At 32.4% G+C, this 14825-nt stretch overlaps 2 protein-coding genes across 2 annotated transcripts; one reads left to right on the top strand and one right to left on the bottom strand.

The window, feature by feature from the left end:
• Positions 1-5970: 5970 nt before the first annotated feature.
• LOC133294508 (dihydrolipoyl dehydrogenase 1, chloroplastic) lies at positions 5971-11736 on the top strand. The gene is made up of 15 exons (XM_061493191.1): positions 5971-6444; positions 6682-6828; positions 6973-7107; positions 7431-7539; positions 8381-8505; positions 8763-8888; positions 8969-9049; positions 9725-9787; positions 9874-9948; positions 10020-10098; positions 10181-10281; positions 10440-10553; positions 10767-10880; positions 11007-11078; positions 11376-11736. The coding sequence occupies exons 1-15, from the start codon at positions 6124-6126 to the stop codon at positions 11421-11423; spliced, it is 1710 nt and encodes a 569-aa protein (XP_061349175.1). The 5' UTR covers positions 5971-6123; the 3' UTR covers positions 11424-11736.
• A 2268-nt stretch (positions 11737-14004) lies between these two features.
• LOC133294544 (large ribosomal subunit protein eL29z-like) lies at positions 14005-14753 on the bottom strand. Its single transcript, XM_061493232.1, has 3 exons — positions 14641-14753; positions 14456-14559; positions 14005-14323 (listed from the first exon to the last, which is right to left on the bottom strand). Exons 2-3 carry the CDS (start codon positions 14555-14557, stop codon positions 14240-14242), a joined length of 186 nt encoding a protein of 61 aa, XP_061349216.1. The 5' UTR covers positions 14558-14559; positions 14641-14753; the 3' UTR covers positions 14005-14239.
• Between the last annotated feature and the right edge of the window lie 72 nt (positions 14754-14825).

The raw sequence follows: 14825 nt of genomic DNA, 5'->3' as shown, positions 1-14825 counted from the left end.
TATGTCATTTAAAATGACAAAATTTTTTTATTTTTTTTTATTTTTTTTGATAACATTTTATTTCACATTTTAATCAAAGGGACCGAGTAAATAGTAATATAGTACATACGAAGTTAAATAGTATTAACACATTGCGCGCTTCTTTTTCACTATTTCAGTCTCTTTTAAGCAAAATATATTCACCACTCACTATATCTTTTATAAAATATGGAAAAAATAATATATTTTTATTATTCTTATTTTTATAAATATTTACTTTCATATTTTTTTTTAATAAAAAAATACCTACTCCCATTGCATTTAAAATGTGTTCATTTTAAGATAATCCCGCTGCACAAAAAAAAAATCTAGCTGTGAAGTATAAGTGTGCTTTTAGATATATCTAAGGAAAATATATTATGATGGCTTTTTCTAAAAAAAAAAATTACTTTTTATGTTTTTACTATATTTAAAAAACTTATTTAATTCAAAAAATAATTAAAAATTGTTTATATTAAAAAGTATATTTATTTTGAAGAAAACAAACTTAAAAAAACAAGCTTAGAACTTGATGAAAAATTGGGATTGCACACTTGTAACCTGCTTATAGGTTATTATGGAAGTTTAACCGTACAAAATGGTACATGAAAAGATAATTATTTAGCGAAAAATTAATTGTGAAGTATAAATCAGAATCAACTAGTGCTACGATACTATGACAAATCCCTCTCCTCTCTTCCATGGTTGCTGATTCGAATTTTAATGGAAAGGTATAATAAGAAGAACTATAAACACAAATGTGAGATAGTAAGAATGAGACATTCTAGTTCACCAAAAAAAAAAAAAAGAATGAGACATTCTTTGTACTAAAAAAAATTAATAATAAATAAAGTGATATTTGTTAAGAGATATATAAAACTATTAATATAGTCTCACTCGTTAACTTAAGTTTATTCGTTGAAATAATTTGTATCAAAGTCAAGTTGTCTCGGGTTCGTTAATCGTCGCTCTCCAATTTTTTTGTTAAATTTTTTAGTACTTGATGTATCATCTACCTTTCAAGCCCGATAAGTTCTCTTGTGAGAGGCTCTCACCTAAGTTTTTAGTTAAAATAGTTTTCACCTTTTTACACGAAAGCTCACTTAAATGGTAGACAATGCGCAGGCTCATTTAATAAATTTTACGAGAAAAAGTAAAGGGCAACAATGATTGAACCCGAGACACGAGACTCTGATATTATGTAAAGCGTCAATTCAGTCCAAAATATGAGACTATATTAATGATTTTATATATCTATTCACAAGATTCTATCTCATGAATTGTCAGGACACTTTGTATCCCTAAATCCTCCAATGATCCATGTCCTCCACCGAGTGTGATCGTAAGAACTACAACAACAGAAATTTTGTTTACACCGACAGCAATCAAAATCCTTCGGTGAACACAACAACAATAAGTCACTCTTTCTCTGCAACTTAGCTTTGAGTCGACTTCCCCGTGCAGCAATGCGCTATTTCTCCTCTGGTGGATCTATGACAATATTCTTTGTCTATTAGCTGTTTCACGACCACGTGCACCATCCCCAAAAGCTTTAAAAACCCAAATGTTACACATTTGGTATTCAATGATACTTGCTAAATGAGAATATAGCTTTTGATTAAGTGGCGTGGGCTTAAAGGATGGTTTATACTTCAATAAGTGGTAAAACAGGTTTAGAGGTTAACCCGTTTAATCCACACCTATTTTACCGTGCTTCATATAAATATGGGTTAAAACGGATTGAACCCATCGCGAGACGGGGTCGACCCATCAAATTTTTTTATTTTTTATTTTTTAATAAACATTAGTCATTGATTTTTTTATATCTCTTTGCTTTTCATTTTATACCCTTTACTTCTTCATGCAGTATAAGTTTTCAAAAAAATTACTTTTTCAATATACAGTCGGGTTGGCGAGGTTGATTGCTCATTTTGCCACCTTTATATACTCATACGTTGCTTTTTCATATTAGCCTACTTCACTAGGGGAGCCAAGTTGTCACATGTAAAAATCTCGTTGAGTGGGACAACAAGAGTTGTCTTATTAATAGGCTAAGTGAACTCGGTCAAAACCTTAATTATTTTTACCAATATATCCATTTAAATTTCTTATAAAAATCATCTCTTCGTGTATATCCCCCTTAAAATATCTTTCAAATCATCCTAAAATTGATTCATATTGGTTAATTGCAATCCAACTCGGGGCATGTACGCTAAGAATATTTAAAATTAAATCACTCATTACAAACTAAACTAGGATAATCTTGTTGCATATTCTTCAAACGTTAACAACTTTGTGTCTGAAACGTTTATTGGTCATAATCTCAACTTTATTTGTGCTCTTTTTTACACCTGTGTACCAAGACTTCAATCTAATACCTTCCAATTTTTTAGTTTTTTCTTCAACCCGCTCGATCTATTGCAAGCAAATAATATTTACTTTTGTTCGGGAAATGAATATTAATGTCTAGCAGGGTAGCTAATATTTGTATCTACGAAACTTATGATAAATATGACAGACAATGAAAAGTCTTGCATCTTAGGCCAAAGTTCGATGGTATGAACAATGTGTGTGTGTGAGTCACCTGCGGTGAATAGGATGTGCTATGAGAACGAAGTGTAGGTTATAGCCATTGTGACAAGTATAGTGAATACTCAAATAGGTTATCACACGAGTTCTTAGAAGATTTCCCTTTGTTAGCTATAAGGGGTTATATATAGATGAAATGCATTAGGAGATTGTGCTCCTAATGGGTAGTTTGCAGGTGACTTAATGGTGTGATGCAATGCTTAATGAGTGGTTATTAGTAGTGGATAAAAGTTATGGGAGAGCGGTGAAATGAGATGCTCTATGTAATGGGGATAGGAAATAGGAACCACCTAAGTGGTCCATAACAACTTTCATTTTAGAAAAAATATATGCTAACTTCCTTAACTTATTTGTTAAGGTTCTTGTGTTACAATTTTTCATTTGCATCTTTGGTCCCTGGGCATTTCTCGTGAAACTAAAGCATTTAAATTGAATAATACAAAGATGCAAAAGTTTTAATGATAAAAAATAAATGGACTTAAAAAAATGGTATAACTTGCAACAATAAAAAAAAAGTCTAAGGCTGACAATTCAAAATGTCAATACATGCATGGTCCACCAAGACATGTAACCAAGTAAAAATTGTGATAAAGGATCAAGATCAAGCTTTAGGAAAAAAACTCAAGTCCAAGGACCTACAAATAGTATATTTATAGGACTTTGATTCAAATATAAAGGTAATTGATCGAAATTGCATGAATAAACTTAAAGTAACCTTCGTTTTTATACTTGCATAATCTATAACTTTAAATACTTGAAAAAAATTATAAAACTCATGGAAAATATCTTGCTTTTTAACTTAAAAATATTACTCTCAAGTTAAGATCTTTCATTTAAAATGGTTGGAAGCAAGTCAGAATGATTTTAAAGCTAAATTTGTTGCATAATTGGCTTCTGTCAATAAAGTATTCAAATACTTTCTTTGTAGATAGTCGATTACTCTATTAGAGTAAAAAAATATCTTATATTTTCGTACAAATAATCAAATACTTCATTTCCAGCAAAAAAATATTCGATTATTTTTCAATTAATAATCAATATTTAATTTCCATAAGAAGGTATTCAAATATTCCACAAATGCTAGTTGAATACTTACTTGTTACTTGCTAGTAAGCATTTTGACTACCAGTAAAGCCTATAATTTGTTAAAAACTTATACGATGTTATCAAAAAAAAAAAAAAAAAAAAACTTATACGATTTCCTTTATTACGCCTTAAAGCACTCTTAATCATTGTTTCGTTGATTATAAAGTCATTATTGGTTGTTCTTCTTAAACCGAACGTGTTTATTGCTCGTCCCCACCTTCAGTCATCCATATACTTTGAAGTTTTATTCTTGTGACATTATCAATATCTATGGATATTCAATTTGTATAATATGTAATTTGAGAGTACTTAGTCACTTTTAAACATTTTCTTATTGTATAATTGAGTTGAAAGAACAGTGAGACATTAAATGTTGGATAGCTAGCTCATTATATTATAAATTTAGGTGAAAGTATAAGGTGTTCAATAGGGGTGTCAATTTGGGTTGACCAGCCCCGACCTATCCTGCCACCAACTTGCCAAAAAACGGGATGGGGTGGGTTGACCCGCCAAAAAATATGGGTTGGAAAAGCGAACTCACCCCGTTTTATGGTGGGTTGGCGAGTTGGCGAGTCAACCCACTAACCAGCCAATTAAAAAAATTAATTTAAATTTAAAAATAAATTATATTTTATGAATTTTTCTAATATTATTTCATATTTCTCTATATTTTTTTAGTCTCGATCTTAAATGTATACTAATATTTGTCAAACATTCTTTAGAAAATTATATATAGATAACATTTGTCATAAATAAAATTTTTATTCTTTATTTTTTCTAAGAAGTACTAAGATAAAAAAAAAATTGGATATCACAAAAATTTAAGGACTAATGAAATACTACTTAATTGTAAAAAAAAAAAATTAAAAATTATAACTCGGCGGGTTGAACTTGTTTTGACCCACTCCTAAGCGGGGCGAGTTGAGGTGGGTTGGTGGGTTGAAAACCTCAAGCCAACCCGCCCCGTTTTGGCGGGTTGGCCCGCCGGGCTCAACTCATATTGTCATCGTTACTGTCCAAGAACAATAATATTAGACGCTATAGTGGTTTGTTCAAACACCACTGGAATTTGATTACTAATGGAACAATCATTGTAGTTAATACTAATTGAGCGTAGGTCATGGTGGTTATGACGAAATTAAGATAAGTTATGAACAATAATTTAGAGGTTGTAATGGTTTGTTCTCCCCAATGTTTATCTTCTCATATAAACATTCTTAACATACTACTTATAATTTGTTGATATATTTTTGCTTATCTAAGTCGTTATCAGTTACCTTTTAGCTTACCATGAATCTTTATAGTATCTTGAGAAATTGATTTTACAAATAAAGTGATGCATTCTGTAAAAGATTTTAAAACTTAATTCACCCATTTTAAGTCTCGAGGCTATTTGTCCAATTTTTTTTGCCCACTATGCTCGTTCACATGTGTTTTTGGACCTAGACATACTTGTCACCAAATTTGGATAAAGATACCACACTTTACCTTGTGGCAAAGATCCTACTTCATTTGTTGCTATGCTATACTCGGGATCCAATACAACGCCTAGACTTCTGGCAAAGATCCTACTTCATTTGTTGCTATACCCGGAATCCAATGCAACGCCTAGACTTGTGGCAAAAACTTTATCAGAGTTTAAATCGATGTGTTAAAAAAAATAATAATGATGGTTCATCTCATATAAATAATTATTTTCTTTAACGGCTGTCTGGCTACATTTAATACAAATGCTCATTTTTTTTACCGTGACTTGGGACAAACCGAGCATGCATGCATACATACAAAGACGAAATTTACGATTGCATTAATTAAACATTGATTTGTTATTATTTATTAAGATAAAACAGAATAAAATATAGTCTTTCATATTTAATTCTTCTATTTTTGTATTCCAATTTAAAGTTTATGCATAGAATTAATTTTTTATATGCCATTTCATTTAGTTTTAAAATAATGATCGTGATATCATAAAATATACAAATAATTATATGACAATTTTTAATTATATTATATTTTTCAATAATCATTCAAATAAAACCTATAAGATGTATATCTCCAAAGTAGACAAAGCAATGCAAGTCATTAATAAATAAGATATTAGAAAACTAAGAACACATTTACCTTTTATTTAATTTAAAATACAGATAATCTTAACTAATTAAAATTTAAAAGTAAATATATTTTTATTTATAATACTTTATAAATAATTTCACTTTAGAAAACTTCATTGATTATGCAGAGAGCAAAGCAAACAAAATTAGTTTATCCGCCACTCTTTGATTTCTCCGTCCTCTGCCCCTCTTCTTCATTTTCCTTCTAATTTCCAACGGACTCCTCGAGGTCCTTCCAACTCTTATAACTTCATTTCTCAGATCTCTCTGTATTCACATCTTCATCTTTCATCTCTAATCTTTCTCTTCCTCGAAAATGCAGTCTTCACTCTCACTCTCGTTCTCTGCTACCTCCTCAGCCGCCACCGTTTCCAGATCACACCACTCTTTTCCGGTCACATCCGCCGGCAAGCCTCTCAATCTCCGCTTCTGCGGTTTGAGGCGCGAGGCATTAGGTTTAGGTTTTACCACTTCTCTCAATCGCCATCACCTGCAGCTTCCTCGCCGCTCACACTTCAACACAGTTTCAGCTGCGCTCTCCGATAATGGCACTCCTCCCAAATCCTTCGATTACGATTTACTGATTATCGGCGCTGGTGTTGGTGGCCATGGTGCTGCGCTTCATGCTGTCGAGAAGGTACTTTTTAACTAATTTTTTTTTATGTCGAATTGTTATTACGAGATTCATACTTTGATAGTCGAATTTGTGACTAAACTATTAAGTTCGATAAGGCAATGTGAATAGGACACTTGATATGGAAATTATTCTGTATATAATAAATCAAGAAAGTCGCGTTTCTGAATTCTGATTGTGGGATAAAGTAATCTAAATATCGTATTTGTGTGAGATATTTCAATAACAGAGTGACTGCAGGGTTTAAAAACTGCCATTGTTGAAGGAGACGTGGTGGGAGGGACATGCGTAAACAGAGGCTGTGTTCCTTCGAAAGCACTTTTGGCTGTAAGTGGTCGTATGCGAGAATTAAAGAGCGATCATCACTTGAAGTCCTTGGGCTTGCAGGTAAGAATGTTATGTATCAGGCTTTGTTAAGTTTGGAACCCATGGCAATTGTTGTAATGGATTAGACTGTTATTACATGGTAAAGGTGTGAAGAAATTGGCGGTTACATGATTATATTGCTTTCGTTTGTTTTGCTTGTTTTAGGTTTCTGCTGCTGGGTATGACAGACAAGGAGTCGCTGATCATGCTAATAATCTTGCTTCAAAAATCCGTAGTAATTTGACCAACTCAATGAAAGCGCTTGGAGTGGACATACTTACTGGATATGGAACTATTTTGGTAAGGGACAAATTAATATTTTGCTCTGTGGATTCTATGGAATCAGAAATAAATGTTAGTGTGACCACTTATAGAATCTGCAGAGCATAGTATTAAAAATCATTTCCCATTTTTAAGTCAAATTTCAAATTAACTCAATCCGCAGAGCTTAATATTAAGAATCCTTTCCTATTTTTTAACATTTCAAATCAAATCCCATTTTTTGAAATTCCTAACTCACTCTTATGGAGTTGAAGCATTTGTTTATTAGCCAAGGCTATCTTAAAACTGCAAAAGAAATTTTTGACATTTTCCTTTGCTGCCCTGTTTATGAATCCGTGCAGGGTCCTCAAAAGGCCAGAGTTGGCTCTTCCAACAGCATAGTAACTGCAAAAGATATCATCATTGCCACTGGTTCTGTTCCTTTCGTTCCTAAGGGCATTGAAATTGATGGTACATATTGTTTCATGACATTAATATTTGATGTTCCTCATTCTAGTTTTACTTAATTCAGCGGACTTAGGCTTATCTTCCTGCTACAAGAAACCGAGATGATTTGTACAAGAAGCTAGACTGCTATCAGTTACTGAGCATCAATGGAAAAAGAAATCATGAATTTTGCTTTGGAGATGTTTTTTGGTTAATAATGTGTCGGTTAATAGTGATGTAGGACAATCCAAGAGTATAAATTTTCTTAAAACAAATACAATCTCTGAAGATAAGAAAAGATATCAAAATCCTGAATAACATATTTATCATTATATTCATAAATTAAAAATAACACAAATAAGCTTAATATATTATGTATTGGACTTCATTGAAATGTGCATAAAGGGATCTTTGTTCAGTATAGAACAGACCTTGGGATACAGTCTGAAATGTCAATTTAGTCATTCATACGGTCCTATTATCTGTCCTCAATCTTTAGAGGAAGGGTTAGGGCTATCTTTATTTTTGCGGTCCATGTGTTTGAGGATGTCATGTAGACTAAAACAGTCATTATCTCTTCAGCAACTGAAAATTTCAGAAAAATCCCCGATATACTAATTTGTCCTTTCTTTTTGAAAGATTATATATAATTCATCTTTCGTTCCCTTCAAAAATTTAAATTTTTTGTTTGGTCCTATATTTATGTTATGAGGAGTTCTTCTTTCTAATTTATGAGTCAAGTTTGATGCTCTTGTGTATAAATTCAAAACCTGTATCCTTTTTTTCTCATCTTCCGGTTTCTTCCAAGATTTATTAGCATAATTACTTTTTAATGAACGTTGTCCAACTAATCAATCATCTTCAGGGAAGACTGTGATTACCAGTGATCATGCACTCAAACTAGAGTCTGTTCCTGATTGGATAGCAATTGTTGGAAGTGGTTATATTGGCCTTGAATTCAGTGATGTATATACAGCACTCGGAAGTGAGGTAGCACATCTTTGTGATACTTTTCCTTTCTATTTCCGTTTCCTTTTGTTCATAATAAATATTTACAAATAGTTTATTGTTATCTTTAGATATCAGAAATCTATGTGTCTGCTGTAAAATCTTATCACACTTTTTATACTTTTTATTAGTACCAGCAAGCTAACAAATATGTAATCTTTATGTTATTTCTTTAGTTGAAAAATGTACAACCCTAATTTATCACAGAAGGGATATAAGTAATAATTGGTATTCTGTAGGTTACTTTTGTTGAAGCTTTAGATCAGCTTATGCCTGGATTTGATCCTGAAATTAGCAAGTTGGCTCAAAGGGTTCTTATAAACCCCCGGAACATTGACTATCATACTGGAGTTTTTGCAACCAAGGTAACTACATCTTGTATTTGCTTGATTTAATTGTTGATTGGCTACTTTATCATGCCACAGTCCTGATATTTTCTGTATAGATCACGCCTGCAAGGGATGGAAAACCTGTCTTGATCGAGCTTATTGATGCAAAAACCAAGGAACCAAAGGAAACTTTGGAGGTAACTTAATCTTTTCTTGAAATCTTTGAAGTTTATCTTTTTGTTCTTAATTTTTAATTTTTCTCCAATGGGAAAAAAGGAGAATTTTTTTTATTGTTGTTAGAATATCTGGAAAATATTTCAAAATATCATTGTTGTATTTTAGAATATTTTATAGTATCTTAATGATCTCTGAGGAGTAGTTGTCATATATATATATTTTTTGGCAATCTGTAGTTGTCATATTTAATTATATTTAATAGTTTATTTCCTTATTTAATTAGTATTAGGAGTTTAGTATTAGTATAAGAGGGAGGATATTTTGACTACCAAAAGTTTCCACTACCACCTTACTACCTATCTAATCACCATTGGATTAACATTTTCTCTCTCTTCAAAAACCTTTTAACATTCTCTCTCTTTGATCCAATGGTGATTTGATAGGTAGTAAGGTGGTAGTACACATTTTTGGTAATCAAAATATCCTCCCTCTTAGTATAAATAGGTTTTAGTGTTTTGCATTTTGTTTCACATTATAACACATCAAATTAGTCTAAATTATTGACTCGTGATTTTCTCTTTCCCTACCTTAAACCGTATAATTTTGACACGGTATTAGAAAATATCACCTTTTTTATTAACCTGTATATTTAATTAATTTGGATTTATTACAAGCTGTTCTTTGCTTTGCTACAGGTTGATGCAGCACTAATTGCAACTGGAAGGGCTCCATTCACGCAAGGTCTTGGATTGGAGAATGTATGCATTTCTAACAGAAATGTGATTAGGATAGGAAGTTTTCCCTGAAGGAAATGATTGTATATTTTTGTATGTTGTTTCTACAGATTGATGTGGTAACACAGCGTGGTTTTGTTCCTGTGGATGAGCGCATGCGAGTAATTGATGCAAATGGCAAGCTGGTTTGTCTCATTTTCTCATGCACTAATCGTCTTTCTCTGACTTGTTACTGACATAGGATGTGGAATGACAGGTACCTCATTTATACTGTATTGGCGATGCAAATGGCAAGATGATGCTTGCTCATGCTGCCAGTGCACAAGGAATTTCAGGTAAGTGGAAACTAATGTAATTTTTCTACTAATTTTAGTTTTTTTTCCTTCAATTTCACTTGACTAAAAGTTTCCCTGACAGTGGTTGAACAAGTAACTGGAAGAGATCATGTGCTCAATCATTTAAGTATCCCAGCTGCTTGCTTCACTCATCCTGAAATTAGCATGGTTGGATTGACAGAGGTATATAAGAACTTACTTTTGTCTGATGTGTCATTTACTACAATAAATGTTTTAATGAACTTTTCCCCTTATATTATTTATATTTATACAATAAAATTACTGCTTGATGTCCTTGAGTTGAGGTTCTTACGTGTTATGACCAAACATAAAATTTACAGCCTCAGGCAAGGGAGAAAGGTGAAAAAGAGGGGTTTGAAGTAAGTGTTTCCAAAACAAGTTTTAAAGCTAACACGAAGGCCCTTGCTGAAAATGAAGGGGAAGGACTTGCCAAGGTTATATTTTTGTGTCTTCCTCCTTTATTGCTATTCCCGTACAGAAGCTTATTGAAGTGTTTGATGCTTCTGATGAGTTCTAAACTAAATAATTACTTCGATGGTTCCGAAATTATTTGGTCGTGATACTTATTCTATGCTCTTATCCTTTTTCTCTGGATGCATTTATTTCTCTGTTTCACATAGCTAACTGTCATTTATGTTTTCATGCAGTTGATATACAGACCTGACAATGGAGAAATACTAGGAGTTCATATTTTTGGTTTGCATGCAGCAGATCTCATCCATGAAGCATCCAATGCAATAGCACTAGGGACACGTATTCAGGTAAACTTTTCAACCAATGCTGTCATTTATGTGCGCCTGGCTTTTAGCTATTGATGGTCAAAATGTCTTTAACTATTTCTTATCCTGTCTATTTGGTAAATTTCACTGTTTTGTGGTACAATGCAGGACATAAAATTTGCAGTCCATGCACATCCAACTTTGTCTGAGGTTCTTGATGAGCTATTTAAATCAGCAAAGGTGAGCTATTCTCGATTTACTTTCAACATCATATTGCGTCTAAACCTTATTCTTTATCTAAATGGTAAGAAAATGAGAATATCGGCATTGACGGATTAATTTTTCTTATAATTTAAACTTCAAACAGCTGATTTGATTTATTTATTTATTTTGGGTGGTGGTGGGGGGTGTATTAACATGGAGAAAAGAATTGAAACATAGAACATACACATTCAGATTTGCATTTACAACACACTTGCACAGCTAGTTTATTGTAACCGGTGCATTAATACGCGCCCTCATCAATTACTAAGGCAGGTTAAAGCACAGGCTTCTAGCCCAGTAAGTGAACCAGTTGCAGTCTAAACTTCCCGAAGTATAAATTTTTGAAGAAATTTGCTTGTACTAGGGACTTCCAAATTCTTACGCATCTTCAGGCGGAAGACGAGAGCACATTCAGAATCCTGTAAAAGAAGGGAATCGTTTGAGGGAGATCACTAATGGCCCGAGAAGGGATAGCCGCGGAATATTACATGTATTGTTATCTTTTTTTCTTGGTATAGTTGATGCCTGTCAAAGATGCTTATGTTCATTAATATTGCATTTTTTAAACTAGTTTGCTTCTCATAATTATAGTCAACGGGAAGGCCTTTGAGAGTGGCCTATTTCACAGAGTGCTTAGTTTTGCATACAATATATATTTACTCTTAACAATTTCCTATAAAGGTGTTGATGAAATTAAGCTATTTGACACACTCGATACACTACATAATGATTGAAATTTGTACTTGATGAGTTCTTTCGTCTGCTCCCTTGGTCATGGGTGTCTGTGGTATCAGCCTATCAATTATTTACTGGTATGGTAAGATGAAAACAAGAAGCACCCACATGTTCCTAATTTGTTCAAAGATGGTTATGAATTCTGAACAAAGAACTTAGCTTATGTTTTGGGAAAAGAATTGCATTTACCATACACTAGTATCCCTTTTACTCTTTCTGTCACAGGAAAAGGTTGAAAACATTAAGTGCACAGAAACACAACACCACTTGAACTATGTAAGAGAAATGATATTTACACACATTATTTACAAGTTGCGAATAGACATTATTTGTTTTTCAAATTTCACGTTTGAGACCTGCAACAATCACGCTCAAAACATCTATGGGGTTCAGAAGAACTAATTTTCTACTCATGAACACAATTTCTAAAATAATTCAGCGGTATTTAACATCTTTTATTATAAAAAAATGTAGAGATAAAATATGCCCCACCTTGAGTTTATTAAGAGCCTGTTTAGATCCTCTTAATTTTAAACTAGAAGCTACTTATAAGCTAAATCAAAAAAAAAAAATTAAAAAAAAAAGCTAAAAGCTATTTGGAAATTACATAACAGTTTTAGCTTAAACATTACCCCTCTCTCTCTATCTTTATCACTCTTCATTTTAAAAAAAAAAAACACACAATTCAAGAAAAACAGATAAGAGCTTAAAAAAAAGCTCCTCCTAGGAGCTTAGTTTTCAGCTTTTTTCTTTATTATAAAAAAAGAACTTTTCGTTATAAGAGCTTTTCTCAAAACCTGTTTGGCCTAACTTATGTTTATAATTAGCTTCTAGCTTAAAAAAAAAAAAAATCCAAACAGGCACTAAATGTACACGTTTAGTGTTTATAATTTTAAATAGTATAAATGCTTCTCATTTATTTGTTTTATGCAACGTTTAATTTCTTATTATATTAAGATTAAAGATTTTTCAGGATACTAACATTTAATAAAAACGCTCACATTATTTGGCACTATTTTTTAAAATTTTATTACTACTGAATAAAATCTCTCCGTCCTATTAAATAAGCTGAGCCCACTTTCTAGTACTAAAACTCAAAATTTCATCAAATAAATAATAAATACTAAACAATAGCAAAACACATGTGCTAACATTTCTTATCATTATTTGCTACGAATTCAACAAGAAACTTTCTTAATCTCCCCAAAAGAATGTAATCGGCATAAATCAATCAACGTGATTAAACACTATCAAGGTTCTAATGTGATTCAATCATTTACAGTACAATCGTAAATACATATTAATAACAGGTTGAAATAGTATTTTAACGATAAATTAACAGTATTTTTAATTCATACACGCCATGTTTTTGACACAACAAATAGTTACAAAATAATCTTATAACTTAAACCAAGTATACTCTTCTTTACAAAGAAGAGTATAAGTGATTCACCACATCGTACATTTCTTAATCTTAAGAGAAGCAAATTTTTGGCTTCAGATAAACAAAAGTTGGCCAACCGCAATCCTAGAGAAAATAATGCAAATAACTACTCCGTGATTCATCACAAAACGCTTCGTTGCTTCAAGAGCCAAAATGAAATGAAATAAATGCCTCACAACATGATATATAAAAATCTCGTTGTAAACAAGATAGATGATTCTACGATCGGCAGCTAAGCACGATCTTGCCAACCACCAAAATAAAAATAAAAATAAAAAAGAATAAACAAACATCAGCACTGAGAGCTCATCAGCTTCTAGTGGAGCAATTTTAATTTTAATTTTTTGATAAAGAATGGAGGAGAAAAAATAAATCCTAATACACATGACAATGTGAAAGAATGGAGGAGAAAAATTAAATCCTTATACACATGACAATGTGAAAGATACTGTTCTTCACTTTGCTTTATCACAACCTAGTAAACAAAGTTAAGAATGAAATTGATAAAAAAAGAGAGGTATCTCCCTACCAACCCATCACTCTGTTCTCTCCGGGTACAGCATGTCATATACAAAATCCAAGCTTCTGCTTCTGCCCAGTTAAATTTAAATCCACAAGCATGATGGAATGGTAATCATTGAACAGAACTCAAAATTGACACGAAGAAGTAAAAATAAGCATAACTCACATTCAGAATCAAAAGCAGCATAGTTGATTTTCTGACACGAAAATTACTATAGCTGTTATCTGAAAACAAAAGCAAATAAATATTCCACTGACAAAATTTCAAGTTCCTTTAACAAAAACCAGCAATAATTCTATAAGAGTATTGCATCTGGATCCAAATAAAACCAATAAAAATGACTACGCTACAGAAGATAGATTTGGCACAAAACATATAGATCTTAAATAATAAATCTAAGGATAAATCCTAATAGCCCCATTTGAGAGTGACACTTTACTCTTCCTCAGTGGCTGCTTCACCGTTCTTCTTGTTATGCTTCCTCGCGTACCTCTGGTTCCTCAGGAACTTGGGATCCATCTACAGGAATTGCCAACAACAAAAATATTTAAAAAAATTACATAAAATAAATAAATGAAAAATAAGAAAAGTAATGAATGTAGATCAATAAAGAAAGGAAACCCAAAATATAAAAAAATAAAAACAAAATACCCCTTTGGTGGAAGTGTGGCGGTGCTTCTTTGGCTTTTTGATGCCATTCTTGTGGGCCTTGTAGGACTGGTTGTGAGCCGTGTGATTCTTCGACTTCGCCATCTCTGCAATTCAACGCGCACAAAGTTAAACAATGAAAAGGAAAAGATATTAAGAACAAGTGCGATAAATTGAAATGTGCGAACCCTGAAGCAGAGGGAAAGTGAAGATTCGTTTGAGCTAGGGTTTTCTGCGGAACAAGAGGTTAGAGACGAAGTAGATAGGTTCTTATATATGTGACCTTGTGTGGTGAAACCCTAAGACTCTTTGCCAACTTAATGACGATAATGCCCTTTAGGCATTGGGAGTGACGTGGACTGAGGGAAGGAAG

This window comes from Gastrolobium bilobum, unplaced genomic scaffold (genome assembly GCF_033153095.1).
Source record: "Gastrolobium bilobum isolate Gb01-03AN ecotype WA unplaced genomic scaffold, APGP_CSIRO_Gbil_v1 utg5188, whole genome shotgun sequence".
Lineage (NCBI taxonomy): Eukaryota > Viridiplantae > Streptophyta > Magnoliopsida > Fabales > Fabaceae > Gastrolobium > Gastrolobium bilobum.
The sequence above is the reverse complement of the archived record's forward strand: the minus strand, read 5'-3'. Positions and strand labels throughout refer to the sequence as shown.